The sequence below is a fragment of the Centroberyx affinis genome, unplaced genomic scaffold (assembly GCF_046629955.1).
Source record: "Centroberyx affinis isolate AG114_WGS23_722 - 3 ecotype Tasmania unplaced genomic scaffold, CSIRO-AGI_Caff_v1 ptg007444l_1, whole genome shotgun sequence".
In the NCBI taxonomy this organism is placed as follows: Eukaryota; Metazoa; Chordata; class Actinopteri; order Beryciformes; family Berycidae; genus Centroberyx; species Centroberyx affinis.
Genome location: NW_027283757.1, coordinates 15,100 through 41,492, shown reverse-complemented (window position 1 = coordinate 41,492; position 26,393 = coordinate 15,100). Strand labels below are relative to the sequence as shown.

At 42.3% G+C, this 26,393-nt stretch overlaps 1 protein-coding gene across 1 annotated transcript; it reads right to left on the bottom strand.

Moving 5' to 3' along the window:
* Positions 1-668: 668 nt before the first annotated feature.
* Positions 669-24,819, bottom strand: LOC139639596 (septin-2). The gene is made up of 12 exons (XM_071513729.1): positions 24,710-24,819; positions 19,594-19,648; positions 19,046-19,145; positions 18,864-18,950; positions 18,227-18,350; positions 16,527-16,661; positions 16,214-16,331; positions 4,941-5,042; positions 4,595-4,740; positions 4,301-4,384; positions 4,132-4,189; positions 669-2,527 (listed from the first exon to the last, which is right to left on the bottom strand). Exons 2-12 carry the CDS (start codon positions 19,618-19,620, stop codon positions 2,462-2,464), a joined length of 1,047 nt encoding a protein of 348 aa, XP_071369830.1. The 5' UTR covers positions 19,621-19,648; positions 24,710-24,819; the 3' UTR covers positions 669-2,461.
* Positions 24,820-26,393: the final 1,574 nt, after the last annotated feature.

Below are 26,393 nucleotides of genomic sequence, written 5' to 3'. Positions count from 1 at the left end.
TGAACCTGAATACAATTTTGAAGCAGTTTTTTTAATTGCCAATAGTATGTGAATGCAACATACTTTTTAGTATTGAAGAAAATTCAGAGTATAGGGCAAAAGGTTGCAACGTTTTTATATATTTCATGAAAAAAGTAAGGAAACGATCCAACGATAAGATGTAAATATGGTTTTGTAGAAAGATTCCCATAACTGCTGCAGTCTTTTTAAGTCTGTGATAAAACTCACTCAGTGCTGTGTGTACACACACAGCTTTAGTGTCAGCAGTACAAATTTTTGCTCAGACATATTCACACATCCTATGAACATTATGCAAATAGCTATGAGTCAATGTGACCATGTGACACACTACATACACTACAGGCCATATATAGTATCTAGTGTTTTACATTAAAAAGAATGAGGCTCTTTGTGACCGTGCTCATGGAAACTTGGGGGGTCAATACAAAAACAATTCTCTGAAAATGCACTGAAGATAAATTTACATGGGTAAGAGGTAACAGACAAGAATTTTGAGGAATACATGGAATATCAAATGATAAAATATTTTTCTTGAGAAAATTGCCACCAGACAACAAGGTAGACATCTTTAACTCAATACAGGCGTACTGAGGGTTTAGTTGCCACAAATCTTTCAAACCCCCCAAATTATGTCAGTCTACCATTTGAATGAACAAATGACAACTTGTGCCTCTAAAGAAACTTTATTTCAGCAAGAAATACAAAAACAAAAAATGGAGACACCTAAAAACAAGTCTCTACTGACTTATGGTTAATACTGTCTGTCTTAATAAGTTCAACAGACAAAGTTGCATATAAGAGCAAAGGACAGATAGAAGAACAAAATAATGCCAATGTCACACCAATGACTGCACAGTAAATGGCACTACTGAACACACATAACAGTTAGGATGTTTAGTTTGCTGGTAACAGGAGCAGGCTGGCATAACACAAACAACAGTTGCATATTGTAATATTCTGTTTTTAAAAAAGACAGGTGAAAAAGAGACAGGAAAGCCCATATATGATGAAAGAAAATGACTCACAGAGCTTGGTGCCAAATAGGCAAAAACCTCCAAAACTGCTCCTGTAGTGTACAAATGGAATATTACACTTGAAATGACATCAGTGAAGCAAATAAGGACACGTATGTATGTAGATATTTGACGTGATCATTTGGTTAGTTTTCAGTCTGTAGAAGTGGAATGGCACTGGCAGCAAGTTTCATGCAGTACTCATTGATAAATACAACATAACAACAACATGGCACTTTTATTCAGCTTTAATGTGATCCTATATGAGCTGGATCACTCAGGACAGAGGTGATTTTCATTTAGCACAGCCATAACCGAAATATAGGAGCTGACTTTTAACCCTCACAATCTGAGCTCCATCTAACCATCTTTTATTCTGCTTGTTTGTCTTTATTACTTTTTATAGTTTGTTGACCTATAAATAATAGCCTACCAACCAAACCCACTTAAAGATTTAGGGCTGAACACAAACAAGGACAAATATTTTATTTATCAGGAATTCCAGACTCATAAGAATTCCTCATTCCTCTAGACAAGGACACAGATTCCCTCATTAATAACCGACAGTCCGCACATACCTCTCAATGGTGATTTTTATACTAATAGCATTATAAAACTGGAACAAAGAGTATTCAGCTCACATTAACCTTGTCTGATCAAACTGACAGAGAAGCACCAAAGGTCTGAATCCATTAAGAGGAAAAGGTGTTTGGTTATGGAATTATTTCAGAGGCCAATAGACAAAAGATGAGAAGCACACAGTTATATATATTTTGAGGATAATTAAAATGTTTTTCAAAACATGATGAACAGTCATTACTTTTTAGATATAGTGCTGTAAATAAACTGTAAATTGTAGCATCTGAAGGACGCTTCACCAACTAACGCCAGGACTTAAACAAAACAAACAATACCTACAAACATTTTTGTAAACATGTTAGTGCTGACCGCAAAAATCTCTGACCCTTAGTACCGTTATCACTGGCAGCTCTGTGGAACATAATTTAAGACCAAAGACCAAATAATATATATATATACATCAATGGTGATCATCCAGTATCCAAACATTTTCATGATCACCCTTATTCTAATCCTGTCCGATCCCACACAGCAAACTAGGACACACGAAACAGGACAAACAGTGAGAGTCGATTCATTGACTTGAGCGAAGTGTTGTGATACAGAGGAGAAAACGTCGACGCGGCGCTCCTGAACAGCTGATGGATGGATGTTTGGAGGAAAGGGAAAGGGGGAGGAGTGCAGAGGTATGTGGATAATGGTGCAGGCCACACTGTTCCTGGATACCTGGGGTCACGGGTGGGAACTGAAGGCGTGGCGGCAGGGAGGGATGGATTCAGAGCAGGACGAGGGGGGTTGGGGGGGGTGGAGGGGGCAGAACCCCATGCTTCCCTTCTGCTCCAACCTTTTCACTCGTCCCCTTTCATCTTCATCTGTGCCTGCATCTGAGCAATCATCTCTTGCATGCGTCTCAGCTACAGGGAGTAAATTAAAAAAAAAAAGAAGAAGAAAGGATCACAATCAGTTTTGGAGAGTATTAGTTTTAAAGTAATAACCTGTGACCTTTTCCATATAAATAAATTTCCGTTTTCTTCATCTCTATTGCCAATCATCAAAGTTTTACATTTGCTAAAAACCCCAGTGGAGGGTAGCTGTTTTCAGGGGAAAATCCTCTGGCAGCAGAAACAGTTTGTTTGGAATAAATCAAAACAGACAAAGAAAAGAGTGCCACCTACAGAAACTCAAACTTGATCAACAGAAAATCCAAGGAAAAAGACGTCACAGTACTGGACACACTGTTTGATTGCCAAGTGATCTCTGGGAAGTGTAAAAACACCAGAGCAATGACCGCTGAGCACCAAAGACGTTGCCAAATATCACCCCCACAGGAGATGGCTTGACTTGACTTTTTGCAGGGGCTCCTTGTCATTGTTTTGTAAAACGTAAGTGTAATTTAACATGCTTCAGTGCATATGAATTACTCATCAGAGCATTGTTGTAACAGCAGTAGATAAAATCGATGCCAAAAATAAATAACGAAAAAGTAAACAACTTTGTTTGAAAGTAACAACTGGCTAATTTGAAAATTAGCTGATTAAATGAATTGAAAAAACAAGCAACAATGTTAAGTTACTCATTAACACACAAAATAGTGTGTTGAACTTAATTCCTAACACCAGTCAGATACTGTTTAATAATCAACAGCCATGTGCTGTTCTTTAATGTGTATCTCCACCTAGTGGCTGATGGTGGAACTTCCAGGTTTTCACACCAATGCAATGGCATTATTTTCAGTTTTCAGTCTTTTAGTGGGTCTTATGTGTCTGGAAAAGGCTGAACATGTCTATTTAAGATGGACAACTGATGTAGTGTCAGGTGTATCTGGCTGCTCTGAACAATCAAGTTGTTTCTAAACAACCAAAAGGCAAAGCTCCTCTGGTATTCCAGAGCTTCTTTGTAGCTGAATTCAGGTTAGAGATAGACTGATTGAAAAGATCATCGACATGCAAGAGCATATTAGTGGTAAGCAACCAAATCTAAGCCCTGAACACAGTAATTTATATAATCCACCCACCCAAAACCTGACATCATGTAAGGAAACAGATCACACAAACCCACCCATTCCTGCAGCTTTGCTCTTTACATTACTGAGGTCATTCCCACCATAAAACTAGGCCAGAACATCCAGGCAGGAAGTGATGTCATATCCTTGCTGGGCATCGGTGTTTACAAACAGCTCTGATTACACCCCACCCAGTCACTACTATACATTGCCCTAGTAACGCAAACAGGCCAATCAAGAGCAGCCAGGAAACAGTTTAAAACCTAATGACAAGTGCAGGCTCCACGGCTCAGAAGGTAAACAATGGATATAAAGATGGTGGGGATGGAAATAAACCATACTTTTGTCTCTCCCTTGATAAAATATAAACATACTTAAAGAATTAAAATTGTTAATAATATTGGTTTGAGCTTGAAGTGTGTGTGTGTGTGTGTGTGTGTGTGTGTGTGTGTGTGTGTGTGTGTGTGCGTGCGTGTGAGTGAGAGAGAGCGTGTGTGTAGGTGTGTGCGTTCTCACCTCAGCCTCTTTCTGTAGCAGGATCTGGTCCTTATCCACCACATCCTCCTCCACAGCTCTGTAGAGACAGAAAACACATTAGTTACAGATTACTGACATTGGTGCAGATACAGCAGCTCATCCGCTGTTCGATTCACAGAAAAAACATTTAAAAAAATAAACGTCTCACCTGCCAGCTCTCTTCAGCCTCTCGGAGCGGAAGTTCTCGTAGTGCAGGTCCTGAGTTACCTCCTGGAGGTCTTGCATGTGGGTCCTGCAAAAAAAAAAAAAAAAACATCAGACACACAATCCTGTCTTCCAACACTAGGAGGCAGTAGAGATTTTCCAAAGACTTTTCCAAAGATAGCCTATAGTGGACATTTACAGCCAGCTTTAAAAAGGCAGCGGTTCAGCTTTTTTTTTGTAGGGACTTTCCTTCCCAAAATCCAATTTCTGAAGCAGTTTTATTGCCAGGGACACTCACACAAGCATGGTGCGCAGTTTGAGGAAGTCGTTGTGCTCGGGGTTCTCCACCTCCACCACTCCCCAGGGGTAAAGACGGCCGCGGATCTTCTTCCCCTTAACCTCGATCAGCTGGTTGGAGCCAATCACAGCAAAGGGAATGCTCGCCTGGGAGAGGGAGATAAAGGGTGGAGGATCCCCGGAGAGAAACAGAGACGGAGGGAGGGACACGGAAACAGATATGGAAAATAAAGGTATCAGAGGGGGGGAGCAGGCAGTGGAGGGAAGGAGGGGAGAGAACGGTGTCTATCACTAAGCCAGCAGATGGAAACACCAAACTAGCAGCAGGTTGTGCATCCCTCTCTCACCTTGAGGACTCTGGTCTGCTCCTTGAACTCCTCGTCTTCATCAGAGTCAGCGTCAGGTAGTTGGTAGATTTTGATCCCGTGCTCCGCGATCTCATCCAGGATCTAGGAGAAGAAAACATGGGAGCAGAGGGTGAGCCTGAGTCGGCAGGGTTCACGACCTCAACATGAACTCCTGACATCCCACCGCACAAGACAAACATGACTCCTCAACTTTCACTGCAGATACTGTCTGAGGCTCAGCTTGGCTTTCTACAAGGTGTAATCTGCTCAAACTGCCCAATAAATCAACCATCTATTATTCTCCTCATCTAATTATTATAATATCCTCTCTGTTATTTCACAAAGGATTTCTCTTAAACTGAAAATATGCATGTGTAAGCCTTGATAACAGCCCCTTACTCCTGAAAACGCATTCTTGCTGCTTGCACAACTTCTACTTGATTCCAACGGGGCACAGATTTGGTAATTTCAGTGAATAAATAAATATCTACATTTTTAGTAACCTTTGAGCTGTATGAACAAACTGCAGCTCTGACCCAAAAATGAAAAGTAAGAGAATAATAACTAGACTAAGAGGAGGAAGTGGGCGAGCACCTGTTATTGCAGCAGCACATTTAATTAAAGTACCCCATGGAGGAAAAGAGGGGCGAGACAGAAAGGGTAGGCAGGTGAAAAATAATAATGGTGTGTGTGTGGGGGTGTGTGTGTGTGTGTGTGTGTGTGTGTTAAAGTTCTAAGAGAGTTAGAAGTTCTCACCCTCCTTTATTCGGAGGCCCACCGGTGAAGAAAGCGCCTTTGTTGTAAATTGTTTCTTCACCGGTATCTAGGGGACAGATGTGGGTATTTATTATTCTAAACATCAAAGCTGCATTTTCCTTTTGTTTTCCCAAGAGCAAAATTTTAAATTCACAATGTAGTCTTATGTAACGGGGCCAAAAAATGTCAAGTGTTGTTTTCCTGACTTTTTTGGGGACTTTCATGTCGCGTATAAAAAAGGACAGTGGTGAGTCAGCCAGGAGCCTGGGAAGTGAGAGCAGGTTTTCCTATAGAGCGGGCTACTGTTTGAGCCCTTGTTATGGCTGTCGCTTGTTTTCTCAGTGAGCTCCGAGCACAGTGTGTGTGAGATAGTGTGTGTGGGGAGAGTCGGGTATTGTTGCGGGGCAGATCTAAAAACAAACAGACTTTGCAGGACTCAGAGGAGAGCGTGACATAGGACCAGAGCCCCTCTCTTACACACACACACAATTTACAGATCCGTCTAACATGGCGACTGGATAAACATCACTTTGGTGGGGCAGAGCATAGAGAATTTTGGGAAACATTGCACACAGTGGGAAAATAAACATATCTGAAACAATGGCAGGAAAAATGAAACAAACAACAAATCCAGTAACATGAATAGAGGAAAGCGGAGATAAATTCTGAGAAAAGTGTGATAAAAATGAAAAATATGAAAAACATGGAGCTGGAAAAGATGAAAAAACTGCGATTAAGAAGCAACCTGTCCAATGACTAACTGTGACAAAGCATTTCGCTGAAAGGACAAAACTGCTTCCAAAGCAATATGTTTTACCAACAATAAACTATCCAGAAACAACATCTGGTCATAGTCCGTTGTCTGCCATCATCTGTTTCCAGACCTTGCTAAGCCGAAAGCTGCAAATGGCTATTTACCTGAATTATTCTGTTCCGTAACATGTGTTTAGCACAGCCTGACACCTATAATCAAGACCTCTCAGGGATGATCAGATGTCAAAATCACTGCCTACTCTAAATCCCTGTTGTCTCCTGCTGATTTAGTGTAAACAATGTAGGCCTTAATCCCTAATGTTACACCAGGCTCTCTTTCTCCCACTTGCAGTTGTGTATTTTCATTGGCACTGAGATGTTGGCAGTGGGAGCCATTTTGATTTTATGACCATCCTGTTGGGCTATAATACACCCCCCCACCCCCCCACCCCTTCTCTGTCTGTGCTGTTATGGTTGGCTGTCCAGGTCCACTCAGTGCTGTCAGGGCCAGAGACAAACAATGCCACACAAGACTCTGCCTCACTATTAATTAGAAAAGGAAGCCAGAGATTTATCGCCTTAGGTTTCTGGCTCACATGATCAAATATGACGTACTGTTTATGGAAATATTCCCTCATGTTGGGCAGTAATGATAAGTATGAGGGTGGAGGCTGATGCTGTCCGTCTATAAAAGTGGTAAGAAATGAAGTGCTGATGAAGTGCAGTTGAATCATGCCAGGCACATGTTTTCACAGTGTATACGTGTTCTTAAGGCTCAGTACCCTTCTAGACATAGTGGTATTAAATATAGCAGTCAGGACCAACCAAATATAGCATACCAGCAAGTCTATACATAGATATAATTACTCAGGGAGAAGTCGTGGGAGACATGGCTAAGCAGTTTTTGGCAAATTACACAGCAGGTCTAACCAAAACCTCCAATCACAATGAAACAGGGTGCAAACCCATCATTACAGGGATCAACCGTTTTATCACGTCAACCTGCCAAGGGAATAATATTTTCACCTGATTTGCTCATTGTCACAAGCAAACCCACAAAAATATTAGTACAACTAAAACACCCACTAAGCAATGAGAAACGCATCCTGGACAAACAGCATCTGAAGAACACAAATGGCTGACAAGGAGTGAGCAAAGAAACAAAAGAGGGGATTGAGGCGAACACTGTCCAGTATGAGATCAGCCTTACATGCAACAGGTAACCACATGCAATAATATACACACACACACACACACACACACACACACAGAGTCACAAACACAAACGCCTTTTGTAATACTGCTGTCGATGACACAGCTGAGGCTCCTCGGCCTCCTCTGGCCTGGCATGGTGTGTGTCCATTAAACTAAAACTACCAGGGAACAATACTTGGAAGTGGAAACATGTACCACAGCATTCTTAGGAAATCAACAATGCAGAGTGAAAAAAAAATCTGCAAAACAAAACAATCAAAACGGCATCTCTACACTAATCAACCCTGATTGAGAAGAGCAAGGTTTGGGAACTCATGGAGAGACCAGGCCAGGGTGACTTTTTCTTTATGTAACCTTGCAGCTGGCCATGGGAATGAAACGTTGCATCAGCACCATTAGAATTAATATAGCTGATTAGCCTTAATTTTCATTTAACCTTTATTTCATACTCAGAAGACACCTTGAGGGATGGGAGCCCTCTTTTTCCAAGAGTGCCGCATTTATTAAAGGATAATTCCAGCCATGGTGAATGTTAAGCCCTCTGTCCCCTATGAAATTCCTGTGTTTTCTTTGTGGAAACCTGAAGCTAGAAGATTTTTTAGAAGTCCTATATTTTACCTATATTTTTCTAGATTTTGAAATGGGTCTGGCAGCAGATAAGACACAAGCTTTTCATCATCATTAGGTCCGACTGATTGGTGCACCTACATGTCGAAGAATAAAACTTACTTAGCACCTTATTCTAAATCCATTTCATAGGAAATGCTTTCAGGTGGATAAACTCTCTTCGTCAGCTGAGAGGCTTGAGATGAGGCGAGATGTTACCACAGAGGACGTTAGCGATTGGCGAGATGTGCCGGCTGAGGTGGGACTTCTGGTATGAACAAAAAGTGTAAGCAACGATTGAGGTGAGAGTTTAGGAAGAAACTAGCCGGACATAGTCATAGTCATGTTAGCATTTAGAGTATTTTTTACATTTTTAATTTTCAGAGTCTGACATTGTTCCAAATGATAGAGCTGTGCAGCTACAGTGTTTTGCCTACTTCCTTGTTCCAACGTTTTTGTTTGTCCAGTGAGGGCTTTCTGAATGCATGCATTAATTAAAAAAAAAAAGTCTTTTTAATGCTTTATTAAGTGAGGCCTAACTAGACACACACATCTCCATGGATTACTACACTTAATTTGTCATCTCAGAAATCTGGTTTTAATATTTTCTGGGGTTGAATAAAGCCGAATGGTGTCTAGACGTAGGGAAATAAGTCATGATAATTGTTTCTCTGATAATAGCAATGGGAATTTTTAGAAGGGAGAGAGGGCATATTGGAAAATGGGCTTAACAGTCACTGTGACCTGAATTATCCTTTAAAACAATCAATTAAACATCCACATTTAAAGTCAATCAGGTTCTTTATCAGATTCCTGAATTGTCTAATCACAACCAAAGCATCAAGCTTCAGGTTTGCTGCACTCTGTTCCAGGTACATGGAGCCCAAAATCTAAAAGCTGTCGTTCCCAGATCAGTGCAAATCAAAGAAACATGGAGCAGCAGTCAGTCTGGAGGGAATTTTTGAGTACACAAAAACAAATGCTGATCTCTTCACACAGAAATAAAGGGCCAGCCTACTTTCTGATAGAAAATATAATGAGTACCAGCATCTCCAGTTACAAACAGCGTCCAGGTGTTAAGAGTGAAGACAACTGTACGTCTATAAATTACATCTCCACAGTCTAAAACAGAGAGGTAAGTTGCTTCCACAATCTTCTGTCTACAGAAGACAGGGAAACAATACTTTTTTTTCTATAGAGAAAGCTAAGATTCATTCTCAGTTTTTAAGGTATAAATATGGATCTTAAAAGTAAATTCATCATCAGTCCATTTACCTAAATATTTACACTCAATATGAATAGCATTAGGAGGACTGTAAATCACTGTATCTGCAAGTCACTGTAATTAGTATTTCTAGCTTTGGAGAACAACAAATATTACAAACACAAATTACAAGATTACAAAACGGAGAACAAAAGTCTGGCAGCATGAAAAGTAAATGCTGACTCTTTGCTCGATTTCCACTAGGGGATATTCTCCAAAAAAACAAAAACACAACAACTACGGTTTCAAAAGTTAATTTGCTAACCTTAAGACCCATGAGAACAAATGCTTCTCTCTTGCCAGGAAACGCCTTGAGACTGAACTCACTCTCTCCTGCCTGCAGGGAGTCTGGGGGGGCGAGGGAGCCCCAACAATACCTGATCTGAGGGGGGCGGAGGGATTTAGACCCCCGTACCAACCTCCTACTCACACACACACACACACACACACATACGCACACACACTCACAGCGCTCAGGCCGCTCAAGCAGCATCAGTTTCTACACACACACATACTACGCAGACCCTGACACATACTGTACCTATTCGCAGCACAGGGAAAACAATACCTTTCTGTGCAGAGAATTAAAGATGGCACACACACACACACATACACACACACACACACATATATATACACACACACACACACACACACATTCCAGATATATTCAGTCAGAGTCAGAGCTCAGACTGAGTAATGAGTGGACAGTCCAGACTGGAAAAGACCGGACCAGAACAGCTGGAATTGTTCTTGCAGGAGGTACTGATGGAAAGTACAGAGGCAACTAACATAATAACCATGGTAACAAGTAGGCATCATATGAATAAGAACGACAAGCACGCACACACACACACACACACACCCTCCCTCCCATTGTCTGGACTAAGTATTAGTACAGTTAAGACCACCCACCTCTCGCTCTGATCAAAGAGCATGGAGAGGAACAATCAGGCTATTCATGTAATCTTGTATTTAAGCAAGATTGAGACGGGACAGGGTGAGTTTAGGATTTCTTGCAGCTCGGTCTGGTAATCAAAAGGCACTTTCCCCCCCAAAAATGTGACACAAATAAGAACTCAACAGCATAAAGTGACTTGAGGCGAAGTGAACGGCCCGGAAACCAATCTTTTCAAGTTGGCTCTCAAGTATTTCTATAGGAACTAAGAAACCCACTGTTTTCACACTGTAGTCGGCCGGTACCTCATTCACTTGAGAGCACATGATTGTGTGTATTAGAGTGGCTCGTTCCACAAGGGAAAACGCATATTTATTGTTTTAAAATCTGCAGAAACGTGGTGCATGCCCTGGCACAATGACTGCTGGAGGGCAGAAAAATAAATACATCCGCGTGTTTGAAACACTGTCAGGAAAGGGACTGGGCACAAGTCGACCAGGGGACTCTCACACACACACACACACACACACACGCACACATACATGCACACACATGTATGACACAGGACCAGTGAGGTAAGGATGAGGTAATCAGCACTCAACCTTTACTCCCGGGCGTCAGCCAAACGTTGTGCAGCAAGCAAAGCCGAACCAACACAGCAGACCCACAAAGGAACAGAGCTGAGTAATGTGGTAAAAAGGAGGGAATTGGAGTTGGACGTCCAGCTTGATACAAGATTACAGATCATTAATCAGTTGCCTAATCATTTCCTTCTCTAACTCAACAAAGACTGACTGTTACAGTAACATTTCTTCGCTCTCTGTGATTGCTATTCAAGGAATCCTGGTGACAATACTGGCCGGTGCGAATAGGCTAGCGCTGATAATGTGTCCCAGCGGGGCCGTAGAGCCGGTTCACACAGCCGGAGCCTGCCGGAGAGCGCCAGGGGGAGACGACAGTTCGCCAGACAATGAAGGGAAAACTGTGACAGCGCCTCGGCCGGGGTGAAATATGGCAGCCGAGGGGACAAACAGACTTCTTCTGGGAGGGAGGGAGGGATCCACATGGGGGAGGAATGACGGAGGAATGACGGGCGACACGGGAGGAGGGAGGGGAGAGAGGAGAAAGGAGAGGAGATAACAACAGGAGAGGGGAAATGAGGAGGGAGACAAGAGATGCAGGGAGAGGGCAAGGAGGGGAGGAAAACAGAGGGGAACAGGGAGGAGGGGAGGAAAAAGGGCCGAACTATTGTCTGTTGCCCTGTGCGAGAACAGAGGAGGAGCCGGGTTCTCTAGCCCTCGCTGACCTCTGGCTTAGGAGAAAGGTCTTCAGCAGGAGGGTTAGACGCTGAAATCACACAGACCGGGGGTGACGCCAGTGGCAAGACTTCAACTGGTTGGCTTCCGCTAACCTTTCCCGTAATTTCTGAGGATTTAATGAAACTTCGTCACAACCCAGTCTATTAGAAAGAAAGTGTGGAGATGATTAAGCTGCCTCCCCGTCGAGGAGCACAAGAGCTCTAACTGTTGCACACTGAGCCACTAGTCAGTGATTCTCAACTTGGGGGTTGGGGCTTCGCAGGATGATTTAAAGAATTAAAAATTCTATATATTTGGAATATACTACTATGTTCATAATCAAGTTTTTCTGTAATTATAAATCAAGTGAAACTGTAAAATTGAAATTGTCAAAAAAGGGGGAAAAAAATACCCTACTATTTAGTTTCATAATTTAGTGTTTTGTTTGTGCGTTCATCAAGCCGACAGCCGCAAGCAGGCATCCTTTTGTTTTTCGTGGTCACCAGGAGTCCAGTCCAAACCGGCTGTGTACTGTCCTGTACTTTCATTTTAAACAGAAAACAACGAGTAAAGCAGTTTGAGACTAAAGCCCTACACAGGATATGACTACAAGGTCCCAGACTGAGAGGATCAGCTCCTCAATATGCCCTGCTCAGGGAAACTTATGAGCTACAGACCACTGTGACCCCAGTGAAGGAAATTGGCATTAGAGAGAATTAAAAAGGAGGAGACAAAGAGGTAGAGGAAGAAAGTAAAAGGCAGAGGGAGGTAATGCCAGGAAAGGAAGGGAGTGAGGAAACAAGTGAACTGGGAGAGTGGGAAGCAGAACTAAGGGGATGAAAGCTGAAAGAGGGGAGGTTTGTTCACTTTGTCCATAAGCCTGTACTACGCAGGGCAACAGGTTGTGTCTTGTCGGTGGAATAGTCTTGACACATTGCAGGAAACCTATATTGTTCTCTACAAGCTGTTTCCGCCTAATAATACAAGAAAGGGCTGGAGCGACCCTCAGAGGAGGGGGAGTCTCATTTAGTGAGAGACAAATGGCTCAAAACGGTGAGAAAGTGCCCAGCAAAAAAATAAAACAACAAACTAATAAATATTGGGGTAAAAACACTGGGGGTTATCAATCATTCTCCAGCACTAGGCTTTCTGGCAGGTTCTTGGCTGCTGTCTCTCTGACCTCAGAAGGAAGGTCCGCTGCTCGGCTCCACTGCGCTGTATGGCAGGAACCAGGCACGTATACCTAAGCACCACTTCACTTAATCTGATCTAACGAACAAATAATCGAGCGGGACATAATTGTTCTCCTGAGAGACACTTACAGAGTTGAATGAGCACTTGCAGTAACGCAAATCTTACCATTTACAGTGTTGTCAGATCAAATCCCAGATAGGACTCCATGTAGAAATGAAATGCTCGGGCAGAATGTAAACATTCCCCAGACAGTCAGGCTGTATAGCGGCACTGCTGCAGCCTACTTTTTTACAAATTGTGCTTTTTACAAATTGTGCTGTAGATAAAATTTGTGTATGTCCCAAACAGGAGATAGTGGGAATAATATGCCTCCCTTAGGGACAGTGTGGTGCCGTGTCTAAATGTGGAGCTGATAGCTGGATTAACCCTCTCTATTTCCTGACAATAATGGCCTGTCCAGGAACTCACTATCATTAGATAGACTCTAGCTAAATTAAATCATCTATTTATAGTGTGTGGTATACCAGCTCTCTAAAGAGCTACACCATAAAATGGGGAGGTGGTGTAAAAATATATGTGCCATTTTGCTGGATTTGTTGTGTTTGGATTTGAGTACTTTGAGTACTACACACTGACCTGTGTGAGTGAGTGTGTGTGTGTGTGTGTGTTTTTGCTGAACCCAAACGCTAATTGCTCGTTAGCGGACAGTGGGAAATGTCTGTTAATGGAACACTTAGTGGAGCATGTGAACCAAGCCTATTGGACAGACAGTGTTTTGGACGGTTGAGCAGGAAAGAGGAAAGAGTGATACTGTCACAGCCTTTTCTGCTCTCCCTCTTTCATCCTTTCCCATCCCGCCACTATTGGCTACACTTTTATAAGATGTCTAAAAAATGACAAAATATTATGACCAAAAGTCGATCAAAATAGCTGAGCGCAGTGTATTTTGCTGACTGGATTAGAAAGTCAACAAGCTCGGGGGCTTTCTGTCGTTTGGGGCGGGGGTCAGTGGGAGCAGGAAACGTGGTTTTGTTCATCTTAAGGGCCAGAGGAACAGTCAGAAGGTTCGGGGAAGGTCACCACACAAAACACTACTACACAGTACAATTCAGCTGATAAGTCCCTTAAGGACAACACAATGGAGGAATTTCACCTTTGATGCTGGAACGACTTGCACACTACTGTAAGTATGAGCGTGACTATTGAGCTCCAGGATTATCAAACTGTACTGAGCGTGAAGTCCCGTTGTCTTCTTTAGAAAATACAGGAAGAAAGACTGTGTGTGTCCTGGATGCCCACGCTGTGACCCTGTCTGTCCTAAGATGCTGCGTCAGCGCTTTCATGCAAGCTGACTGTGGGAGCCTTGAACAAAACAGACTCTAAGAGAGCAGAGCTGATCTGAACTGAGCAGCACAGCACAGCCCAACGCCTGCCAGACCACCGTCTCCAAGACCTGAAAGAGAGGCGGGCGGGGGGTCTGGGACTGAGCGTACAGGTGGGGAGGCGGGCTGAGATCTAATCAAAACACACAGGCAGAGAGGGCAGAGTTGAGCGGGCGGAGGTGAAAAAAGTAATATGCAACAAAAGCCAATATGTTGCACGCATTTTTCTGAACCCAGAAGTCAAGCATGGCAGTCTATTGTGTTAACCGTGAAATTGTTTAAATTGCATTTCCAAAGTTTACTTGTTTGAAGTATTCTTGTTTTTATGTGTTACCACAAACTGTAATAAACTAGAGGAATAGTGGTCTTGTATTAGGTTAAGTATGGCTTCAATTATTCCATGAAACAGTACAACTAGAAATTTTTTTTTAAGATATACTGATTAAAAAACATAGAGACTTGAAAATATTGAAGCTCAGGATTATAAATCCTTGGACTAAATCATGGGTTTATTAGAAAATACTGTATGTCAAATGTGTTACTAGAGTATGATTTTTGCCTATTTTGTTATTGTATAGTCATGTGGCACTAATTTACTGGCACTAATTCCTTAATGTGGGATGTGAAATGAGATACCAAATTTTGACTGGGATGATCCTTGTCTTGAAAAGTTGTTACCCTTCTACTGCTAATCTCATGTATAATCTATAATGTAATTTAACCTGTTTTACAATAAGTAAACATGTTTACTTATTTGAGTGAGGCAGAGGTAAGGAAGTAAAAAACAATCTCTATAAATAATCCTTTGGGAAAGAGTAGGAAAAATTTCAACAAAGCACATTTTCATAAACTCAGATTATTGAACGATTAGCAGTAGAGACCCACATATGAAACTAGAGATAAGGGCAGAGACAGATATCCACTACAAAGACTACAATGAAACGATCTCATCTCACTAGAGGATTGTATCAACACGCACACACATTTTCCAGCCGATCTGTTCCTATCTGCAATCTGCAGACACAGCATCTGTATTTGATCACAGAGGTGTTTTGTTTAGAAATCACACCAAAACTTCGCTCAGAACATAAAAGTTATAAAAAGGGTAAGATGTAAATCACAGCCAATGGAACGATTGTTCATCAGACTGGATGGCAGAGAAGAGGAGAGATGTATCACTGAAGCAGGAAAGTCCTATTAACTCTACTGCATGGGGGAGGTTATCAGCTGAGCACATCGCTCCGGAGGAGTGTGAATGTGAATGTGTGTGTTATATCACACCACCGTGTGTCCCTCCACCGCTGGACAGCAGGAAGCCGAGGAGCGTGCAGGCAGACAGACACTTGGATCTGTTCCAGTAGGAAGTATGTGGGACGGGGTGAGACTGGGTTGAAACAGGGTCCCACTCCTTCCTCTCTAATGTCTTGCCTCCCTGCCCTTCTGAACAATCATCAAAAACACAAAAAATAAGCTATACACCTCTGCGAGCACACGTGTTTATTCTCACACAAACACACGGATGTCCGACTTGCAGAGCTGCCTGCGACACGGTGCCAGTGGGGGGGGGGGGGGGGGGGGGGGGGGTAAGTGATTTTGCTATTATTAGTGTATTATTCTGTGATCTACTTTCTAATGGCTAAACCATATGACTGCAAAGGGACAAAAACAAACACATAACAGACCTCTGAAGCCCCTCACATCCTGGCAACAAGTGCTTAGGCATTCCAGCTCTGGTTTCATTAAAGCTTTCATCAACTCTGAGGCTTTATCTGGAGAATTTAGGCGGAAGACCATAAAGAAGAGATCAAGAGCAGTGGGCATCTTCCGATCCACATTGCACGCGTGTGTGTGTTTGTGTGTGTGTGCGTGTGTGTGTGTGTGTGTGTGTGTGTGTGTGTCCGACCCACCCTCCTCTTGAGGCGGTCCCTCTCTCTCAGCGTCAGTGTGTCAGCCTTGGCAATGACAGGGACTATGTTGACTTTGCTGTGGATGGCCTTCATAAACTCCACATCCAGAGGCTTTAGACTAGAAAACAAAGAGATAATAAGAAAAAGACAAAGGACAATTAGGACAGAGAGGACAGGGGACACAGAGGAGGAGGCAGTTGTGAAGAAAGAACAGAGAAATTGAGAGCCCAGAGAGAAATAAAGGGTGATTATGTTGGATAGTGCGTAGCAAAATGGCTAGATAGTGTAGGTGTCTGTTTAAGTGTGTGTTTACCCGTGTCCAAATGGAGATATGAAGTAGAAGCAGCAGTGCACCCTGTTGTCCACTATGTGCCTTCGGTTCAGCCCGCTCTCATCATGGAGGTACCGTTCAAACTGATTGTCGATGTATTGGATGATGGTCTTGAAGCTGAGATCATAAACAGAGACGGAGACAGACGTAAACATCTTTTACCCACACAAAATACCAATACCATTTTACTAAACAGTCTTTTTGTGCTCTACAGTTCCCAGAGGCAGCAGGTTATGAAGGCGGCATTCACACACACTGATCCCTCTAACATTTACATTAGGTAGTTAGTGAATGGTGCTGCCTATCTGACGTTCCTGTAGTTTTATGACGACATAGCCTGATGTCTGCTAGGGGAACATTTGTGGATTAGCACATTCATTTTTTGAAATCTGAATTTCTGTATGGATGCTCGCCCAGGATTATGGCACAAGGGATTGATAGATCACATCCTGCATATTGGTAAATGGGATGCACCTAATCCAGTGGTCTGCAACCATGTGACATTGAGACCTAAGTGTTTGCAGGTTTTCATTACAACCAAACACTACAGCAGCTGATTTCAATGATTAGGACACCTTCAACTAGAGAGGAGGAACTAATCTGTGAAATCAGCTGGTGTAGCGTTTGGTTGGAATGAAAACCTCCATACACATGGCTCTTGCTGGCATGTGGTTGTACACCGCAGACCTAATCCATCAGACATCTGACCTGCTTGTGTCCATTAAGAACTTCCACCATGGCCACCAACCATGGCCAGATTCATTAGCTAGACGGCCCACACATCCCTCAGTGGCAAACCAACATGCTGCTAACACTGGCCGAAGATATACAAGCTGGCCACAGACTTCCGCTCTTGATCTCCCTGTGTTTTCATCTGTGTACAAATCTCTGTGTACAAGTTCCATGGTTAATCTGGTGAATATATTGCATGTTGATTGTATTAAAAAAGCAGGTACCATCCCTTCATTTCGCTCCCTGATCATGATTGATTAGTTTGGGTGATAAAAGCAAGTCTTTGAGCAAGTTTAAACTTGTAAAAAAAACTACTTGGCTGCACCTGATTTAACTAAGCTCTGTTCATTTGAAAATGCTTTGTGTGCAGTCCACAATTCTTGTGTGCTTATCAAATTTGACCCAATCCATTTACTACTACTTTAAATTATGAATTATGTAAACGTTGAGAAGGAGGTCACAGACATATACTGTAGAGAGAAAGAAAAGGGGAAACTGGTGTGATTTTGTTTTCTGCTACTTGATCTGTTTTGCTCTTTTTTTCTCCAGCTGGTAGCCTAAGAGAGTGCGTGGGTCCAGAAGTGAAAACACAGCCTTATCAGGACAATCACCAGGAAATGGATCTTTGACAGCGAGGAGGCGAGAATGGAGGGGGAGGTTACATCGACACTACTGGCATGAGAACCATGCCACACATGCAACACATGCCACACATGCAAACACACACACACACACACACACACACACACAATAAAAGGAAATCTAGACACAGGGAATGCTGCGGGAGGAGAGGTAGGAAATGGGGAGTTTTGGATGAAACGTGAGAAAGGGAGTTGTTGAGGACAGGAGGGAAGGATGAGACAGAACTCTGGACAGGAAACATGTCCCAAGCTATTATCACTACCCCCCCCCCTTCCACACACACACCCTCCCACGACACACAAACACACCAGTCCTGGCTGTTTATGGCATCTCCGTATCCAGGGGTGTCGACCACAGTGAGGCGAAGCTTCACTCCTCTCTCCTCAATCTCCACGGTTGATGCCTCGATCTGCACAGTCCTCTCGATCTTCTCTGTGGAGCGAAAGACGGGTGGGAGACATCAAAGAGGGAAACAGGACAGGTACCAAGTAGATTCATAACTTTAACATCCAAAACATGATCCTATTATGACATGAGGATTATGGTTTTAATATACGGCCTGAGCCATGCGTTTAGTCACACCAACCAAGGTTGCAAAACAACCCAGTGAGCAGCTACGCCCGCAGGCTTCAGGAAGGCGCACACGCATGACTTAAAAAGTAGTTCTCCATCCAAAAGGGTTAAGTGTTTTGTAATCCATAAAAATGAACCAGGGAGGGTCTGGTGAGTTGTTTTCAAACCACTAAGTTATAATCTAAGTCAAGTCATAAGGAAGGGAGGGTTTTTTTTTTGACTAATGCAAAAGACATTCCCAACATTCCGGTCGAAATAATGCTCTGCAGGAGACATTGGAACAGACATTTCTCTGTTATTACAGTGTGTGTGTGTGTGTGTGTGTGTGTGTGTATGTGTGTGTGGTGTGTGTGTGTGTGTGTGTGTGTGTACCTGCGGCACCAGGGATGTAGCGTTCGGGGTAGAGGTCAGTGAGAAACAGGCTGTTTATCAGTGTGGATTTGCCCAAACCAGACTCTCCTGAGAAGCAAAGAAACGAACAATACAGCTTTTTTCTCTGAAGAAATCACATGAAAACCAAACAAAATAAGTTAAAAAAAACAAAAAAAACCCACCAACAACCATGAGGGTGAATTCAAAGCCTTTCTTCACTGACTTTCGGTGGACTTGGTTTGGCAGGTTGGCAAAGCCAACATAACCCGCTGCCTCTGGGAACTGCAGGGCACAAAAAGACATAAAAACTGTTTAGGAAGACATTGTGTCACAGGATGAACTGATCCAACAGTAACCGTGGGATCACAGAATGCAATAAAAAGTATTAAGAACAAAATGTTATTATCTTCTTATGGAGGTGTGTGTGTGTGTGAAAGTGCAAGTGTGTGTGTGAGAGAGAGAGTGAGATTGATGGTGATGCATAAGATTTGGACATTCCAAAGGGCAATAAAGCCGAGCCATGAAACACTAGCATTTATACAGGATATCCTCTCTGGATGCCTGCGCAAGGGTGTGTGCTATGAGCAATGGTACGCGCGTGAGATTACAAATGGCATGAGCGCTAATCACCACCGCCTTATTAGAAAAGTCTTCTATAAAGAGTCAGTCGATCCTTCACAGCTGGGTACGAGAGCTGCGATGTGGTGAAGGTTCAGCCGTGTCCGCTCACCTTCCCTTTCTCTCCAGACTGAGACATGGCCGCTGCTTACGGATGTTTGACGAGCCTGCCAGAAGAGAAAATAAGACACATGAAGGCAGTCAGATAAACCGCTTATCACGGTACAGAGCGCCTAACCTCCTACTGTTAATGAACTACTTGTTCCGCTTGTATGAAGCATCTTAATTTAAATCTTTCTTAAAAATTCATGATTTCAAGATTCAAGATTTCCTTAAAAAAATGAGTTGCACAAATTCACTTCAAGTCCTGTACTGGGGATATAATCTCAACTACTTACGTTTTTATCCTTATGTCAGGTTTTTTTTTTAATCCTAACAATCGTACTTAGCAACCAAAAAAATGAGAAGAAACCATAAACAGCTACTTAACTTCAATAAAGTCTAGATATGGCTGAGTTTTTTTTTCCATCCAGGAGTATGAAGTTGTGCTGAATTAACAATAATCCTTATCAGAAAAACCATGTTTCTGTTTCATATACTCATCAAGTTCGTCCTCTGTCCAATTTGGCCTTCTTTTCCTTTGATTTCTGGACATTACTGCTGTTGTGGCTTATTTAGTTTAGTTTAGTTACTTTAGTTTTAGCTACAAAAAAAAATCATCGAATCAGTCTGATATGCTTTTTGCAACTCTCAGCTTTTCTAAACATAGGAAAAATAATAGATAGAAGAATAAGATTGAAGTGAAATCTTTATCAGAAGAACTTGGGATGTTTTGGACAAATAACTCAGGAGAAGCTTTTTGTCCTCTGTCCAGCTTGGCCTTCCTTCCCTTTGATTTCCGGCCAATACTCCTCCTAATCTCAGGGATCAGTCTCAAATATTTGTGGTAACTCTCTTAGCGAATTTCCTAAACTTAGGAAAAATAAAACTTTAAGTCAAATCCTTATCAGAACAACTTGGATGGGATGTTTTGTGAAACCAACCACTGAGTGCCAATGTGTCTGGATTACAGATAAATTACATTCTGCAAGTCTTCCATCCAGCCAGCAGCTGCAACCTGAGGTTATCTTTACATCACAAATCATCATCAGGTGGCTCCCATCTGAGAATATTTACATTGAACAAATTGTGGCTCTAGCAGCAGTGGCACAGTCTTGCCGTTCATTCTCACTCGCCCCCTTTCCATTTGGTTCATATTAAGACCCTGCATTTCGGCTAATGACCGCACTGTTCCGTTAACCGACACTATCACACTGGACGGAGCAGAGATTAGGAAGTCTGGGCAGCAAGTTCATTCCCAGACTTCCATTATACAGCTAAAGTCCCGTCTATCCCAAGCTATAGCCCTGAACAGATGACAGAGCAACAAGCCCGCTTGATAAATGATCCACATAATGACTGAGCAGGAAGAACAGGCTCCATTTTATCACCAATACACCGGCCCTTGACAGGTGGAGTGTGATAAGCCTTAGAAGGAGGTAGGCTGGCGTGCGCTGCCAAAGGGAGATGCACTCTGTTTACGTAATGTTAGTTTAAAAAGGAAAAAAAAAAAGAAAAAAGCATGGGAACCTCAAAAGACCTTTCTCCGATGGTATTTGACGCACACACACACACACATTAGCGGACACTCGGGGAACCGTTTAACAGCGCTCAGTGTGTTGGATGGTAGCGGGGGCCTCCGCATCTACATGAGAGTGGGCAGAGATCTCTCACTCTGACAGGGTGGTTTCACCGAGCCCGCCGGGAGAACAATGGCTGTTTATCCCACTGGTTCCTGAAGCCTTTCCTATACAGGGCAGCTCAGCCGGGGGAGGAGGGGGAACACGTGCCTCACCGCTGACCACATTCAGGACGAGCCACATGCGGGACAGTGCAGGGAGACACCGATAATTTAGGGTTGGGGTGGGTGGGTGGGTGCAAAGTTATGGGCAAGGGCTGCGGAGGTTATCTCAGTCAAACCAGTGGAAAGGCACTGAAACCTCAAAAAAAATCATTGATCTTAAGTGTGGGCATCCTGCAGAAGCCACAAAATAGCTAATAATATGACACTACTATAACACAATTAGGCTTACAGAAATAAATCTGAGTGTTATTTCAGTGTCTATGAACATATGAGTTAATGGAGATGCCCGCACAAGAATATGCCGTACACACACACACACACACACACACATACACAAGTGTTATTCCTGGACAGGCTCTGTGGGAACCAGCATTAGTCCAGCAGCAGATTAATTAAACCGTTCCATTATCGCCGTTGTAATAACACAAAGACAACACTACAGGACAGACAGGCAGGAGGCACGCTTCAATAATACTCACTTAATAATGGCCATTTAATCGGCCAGGCTGCTGAGCTACTTACACACACACACATACACACATACACACAGCTATCAACTGGCCAGACGTGGGGGAGATTAAACAGTTTGGGCCAAAAGGGAAAAATGCCACCTTAGTAAAGCCAAAGTCTTGGCATGTAATGCGTATACAGTTGATTTATTAGCTGGAGTGAAGCCATGAAGGGGCAGCAGGGCTAGCAGAACTATTCACCTTCCTGACAGGCAGTGTCAAGGGTCCGCACACCCACTCTCTGTAGATTAAGGACTTTCTGCTCTTATTGGAAACACTGAAACAATAATTTCACACCACGGTGATTTAGTGAACTCAGCGGCATAAAACCACAATAATGGTAATTTACTGGCAACTGATCAGAGCAACAGGGACCCCACGGCTACTCAGTTAACTGAACATAATAAAGAGATGTTTGGCACATGCACGCGCACGCGCACGCGCACACACACACACACACACACACACACACGGGTGGAGGGTGGGCAGTGGGCTTGAGGCTTGAATGTAATAAAGTAGTCCTTTGGGGCTAAAGGTAGCAGTGGTGGGCAACAGTAATAAAGATGTATTACAAGTTTGCAGGCCTTAGTTTCAGAAACAGTTTATAATGCGAGCCCAGAGAGAGAAAAAAAGTCACAATAGGCGGAATGAGAAGGCCTTTCAACCATGAGGAAACCAGCAGGCCCGTTCATAACACACACACAGAGTTTAAAGCACAGGATGGACCTTTTATGATGATGGGGACAGGATGGGAAATGACCAAAAACACATGGGAGTCAAATGGCAAGAAAATGTTATCGTAACACGGTGCTATTCACACAGCTACTGTACGAGCAGAATAAAGTTTAGATGGAAAAATAAAGTTTTTTTCACAATCTGTTTGTGAACATTTGATGACAGAAGTTAGTCTAGTGGGGCTGCACGACTGTGGGGAAAATCCTTAGCAGATTGTTTTGTTGGATAATGTGATCATTGTTATTAGTCTCGATGATTCGAGGAACAAAATTATTTTAGTGCTGTTTTTGCATCTTTTATCAACACCTTCAGAGCAGCTTGACTTACAAACTATAGTGGACATTCAAATGGAAATAAAATGACATTAGATGTTTTAATATTACCAAATTCTGTGATTATTAATAATAAAAAACTAAAACTGTGACATGGTTATACACAATTGTGAACCCTTTACTCTAGTCTAACCTACAGTAAAGTAATTCCACACTCATATCATAAGTATCTAGTAGTATAATGTTGCTACCACAGGTGTCACAGCCTCATTATACCTACATACTGCAGCCTAATGTCAGTGCTGAGTCATGTATTCATTCTTCTACACGCTGAGACAAGCTGTGGGCAAAACAAAATGGGATTGCGTTCCTGGTATCATAATAAAACCGGCAATCGAAAGGTACCAGAGTTGTTTTTGAGTTGTGCGTGCCTCCATCCAGTTTCTCACCAAGAGGTCGAGTACAGCAAGGCATCCTGCTGTGTCACATTATTATTTGAACCCCTGGCACAATAGTGCGGTGCCACTTGGATCTGTCGCTGTGACTCAAGTTTTGTTTTTCAGTTCACACCACGCTACAAAACGAGGGGAAACGTCCCTACTTGGTTTTGTAGTGACAGAGTGATGTCTTCCCTCTCTCTCCTGTGCGGGCCAGTCTTTGTGAGATAAGGCCGGAGGAAGGGGAAAGGTCAGAGAGGGGTGAAGGAGCTGGATCGGAGATCCAGCACATCTTTCAGTACTGACAGATGTTATCCCTACTGATCTGAGGCCAGTTGGGTAAAGCTATGTTGGTCCTATGGCAGCTGCCAGCCTAAGATTACAGCGTACAGGGTCTGCCATCATGCCCATAATGTTCACCACTCAGCGTGAAAGGAAGTGAAATAATGTGCATGTTTTCACTGAGCCAAAAATACGAGCCAAGATGGATGATAATTCTTCAATAGTGGCCCTCCGCCACATCTTAACTGAGACAGACACACAATGAGAATATATTATTGTTTCCCTGTGTTATTGTGAAGTTGTCTAAACATTGAATTTATTTCATGCCGATGTGCTTTACAATCAAAGGTCAAGAATTAATCGGATGTTAGAAAGCGATTTACTAGTCCAAGAATGTTACACAAAAGGAACTTAGAGGAACTGTGTGAAAGTCTCTGCTCTGAATGGTCAGTCTGATATGGTTATTATATGGTACTGATTTAGGGCTATGCAGTGTAGATATAATTCCTTGGAACTGACGTCAGGTCTAAAGTAGGGCATTAGGCCAATGATTTGGTTAAAAATGCATTTGAAGTCTTACAATAAGGGTTTTAGACTAGCACTGCTCTGAAAAACTTCTCTGTGAAGGAGAAAAGTTTTACTTTTGTCTGAGAGTTGGATGGAATATTTTGAGAGAATATAAAAATATAGTTCAGTTTCACAGGCCAGGGGAGCTGGAGAAGTGTATGAAGGCAGGCCTTACGGTTTGAACAGTTGGATGTCCACCACACCCAGTCTGTCAGACACTGTGACTGTTTTTATCAAACATCAACTATGACAATGACATTATAATTTAGTTGTCGATAGCTTTGTTAGCTAACTCCTTAAATACAGATAGCCTGATTTATACTATCCATTTGAAAAACAGAATATGAGCGCAGCACTGCGTTGAAACTTTGTTACATGTCAAACTTTAGCATGCAACAGTTGTTACCGCGGCTGGTGTCATGTTGCCACAAAGTCATTAACTCTTCCTAACGTGCCTTCTCCCTCCTTCTCCGACTCAAACTGCTAATCTGTAAGAACAACAAACCACCTATCATTGTCTTACCTGTGCGTAACTTTGAAATAAAGTGAATCGACTGAAGCGTTTTGCCTCTCGCTGCTGTCCCAGCCCAGGAAGGGAAACCCGGAAACCGTTCCCGTCATTCCGCCCTCGTCCCTGAAGCTGTTGTCAACGGGAAGGAGGCTGCGCCACTGACGCCATTACGGCTCGATGTCCGGATGATTCAACCGTAGGTAACCATGGGTTGTCAGATCCAACATGGCTGCCCCTGTAGTAGTGTTTCTTCAGGACGAGTCCTCGGTTGTTGTTATTGGTTGTTGTTATTGGCTACATTTATTTCTCTGTCGGTCATCTTATAAATCCGTGGGAAATGTCTATAGGGTTAATTTGCAGGAAAAAAATCTTATACATTTTCATTTTTAAATATGGCATTTCCATTGTCAAGTTGCTATAGGCTACTACAAAAATACATTTCTCTACACTTCAATATGTTTAGAGATATGTTTCAAAATATACAATAAATGTATTTGTAAGCCAACCCTACACGACACTCAATCGAAATTTATATTGGACACTATAAATACATTCTTCCTATATTCGATAGATATGCTATATGAAGGTATATATGAAGGTATATAAGGTTTAATTCCAAAACGCAATATCCATTTTTGAAAAACTGTTGCTAGCTGAAATTCATCAGGCAATATTTGAAAAACCTAACTGATTCCCTCCTAAAATAAAAACAGTAGGCTATTAAACATTGGTCCTGTCTGGGACTTCGTGGGTTCTGGTCCGAAATGTTTAATACATTATCAAAGGTTTCAAAGGTAACAGTGCAGTTGCCCACTTGTAGCAATATGTTTTTATTAAATTTATAAAAAATCACATTTGCCCTCAGAGGGACCAAGGTATGGCAACCATTTGTTGATTATGTCAATAATCTACCTAATATTCCTGGCCTGCTCCCTACATCCTAATATTAATTCAGTTAGATAACGGCACTTTCCGCCAATTCAGATCTGTCTCGTCAAAGGATATTCTGTAACCCACTGGCTTAGACTAAAGAAGAGTTCTCCCCCACCTTAATTAATGATTTTGATATTTTTTTCTTTGAGTTATTTTTAATGTATTTATTCATTTGTTTCCTTTAATTTTGGTTGTTATAGGGATGTGGAGATGAGGGATTTAAAAGAAAAGTTGTGATAACACTGTCAGAAACTGTGAATTGAATTGTATCAGTACTGGTTTCACCAATAGGAGATTTGACAAAAATATTAAACGTCTTAAGATGACTCCTAACTTCAACAGGAGTCCAATAGGCTACTAACCCATAATGCGTTTAACTGTCATGCCGCAGTCAATATGGGAGAGTGTCATTTAAAAACAAAATGGATGGATAGTTATCTCATGGCCTGTATTATATCTGCAAACAAATCCAAAATATTTTCACTCTACCTATATTTCTCTAAAAGAAACATATTTATAAACGTGTTCTTAAGTAAGCCTGAATGTGGTTGTGTTGTAGTAATTTTTAGGCTATTTTAACCTCGCAATAATCTATAGTATATACTATAATATAAGTATAGCCAAGTGCACCAAGAAATTAACATTTCACTGGGATATTTCTTGTAAATATTCGGTTTGGAAATAGCATAACAATAATTGACTGTATAAATGGTGACCAATTCATTTTCTGACATCCAGCACCCAGCAGTCTACTTTGAAAAAT

Excerpts from the sequence above, each read along its gene's own strand:
- LOC139639596 (XM_071513729.1), bottom strand. The coding sequence starts at position 19,620 with ATGTCTCAGTCTGGAGAGAAAGGGAAG. Across the intron at positions 19,146-19,593 it reads AGTCTGGAGAGAAAGGGAAG|TTCCCAGAGGCAGCGGGTTA; the intron begins GTGAGCGGACAC and ends TGTGCCCTGCAG. Across the intron at positions 4,190-4,300 it reads AGGCTGAAGAGAGCTGGCAG|AGCTGTGGAGGAGGATGTGG; the intron begins GTGAGACGTTTA and ends CTGTCTCTACAG.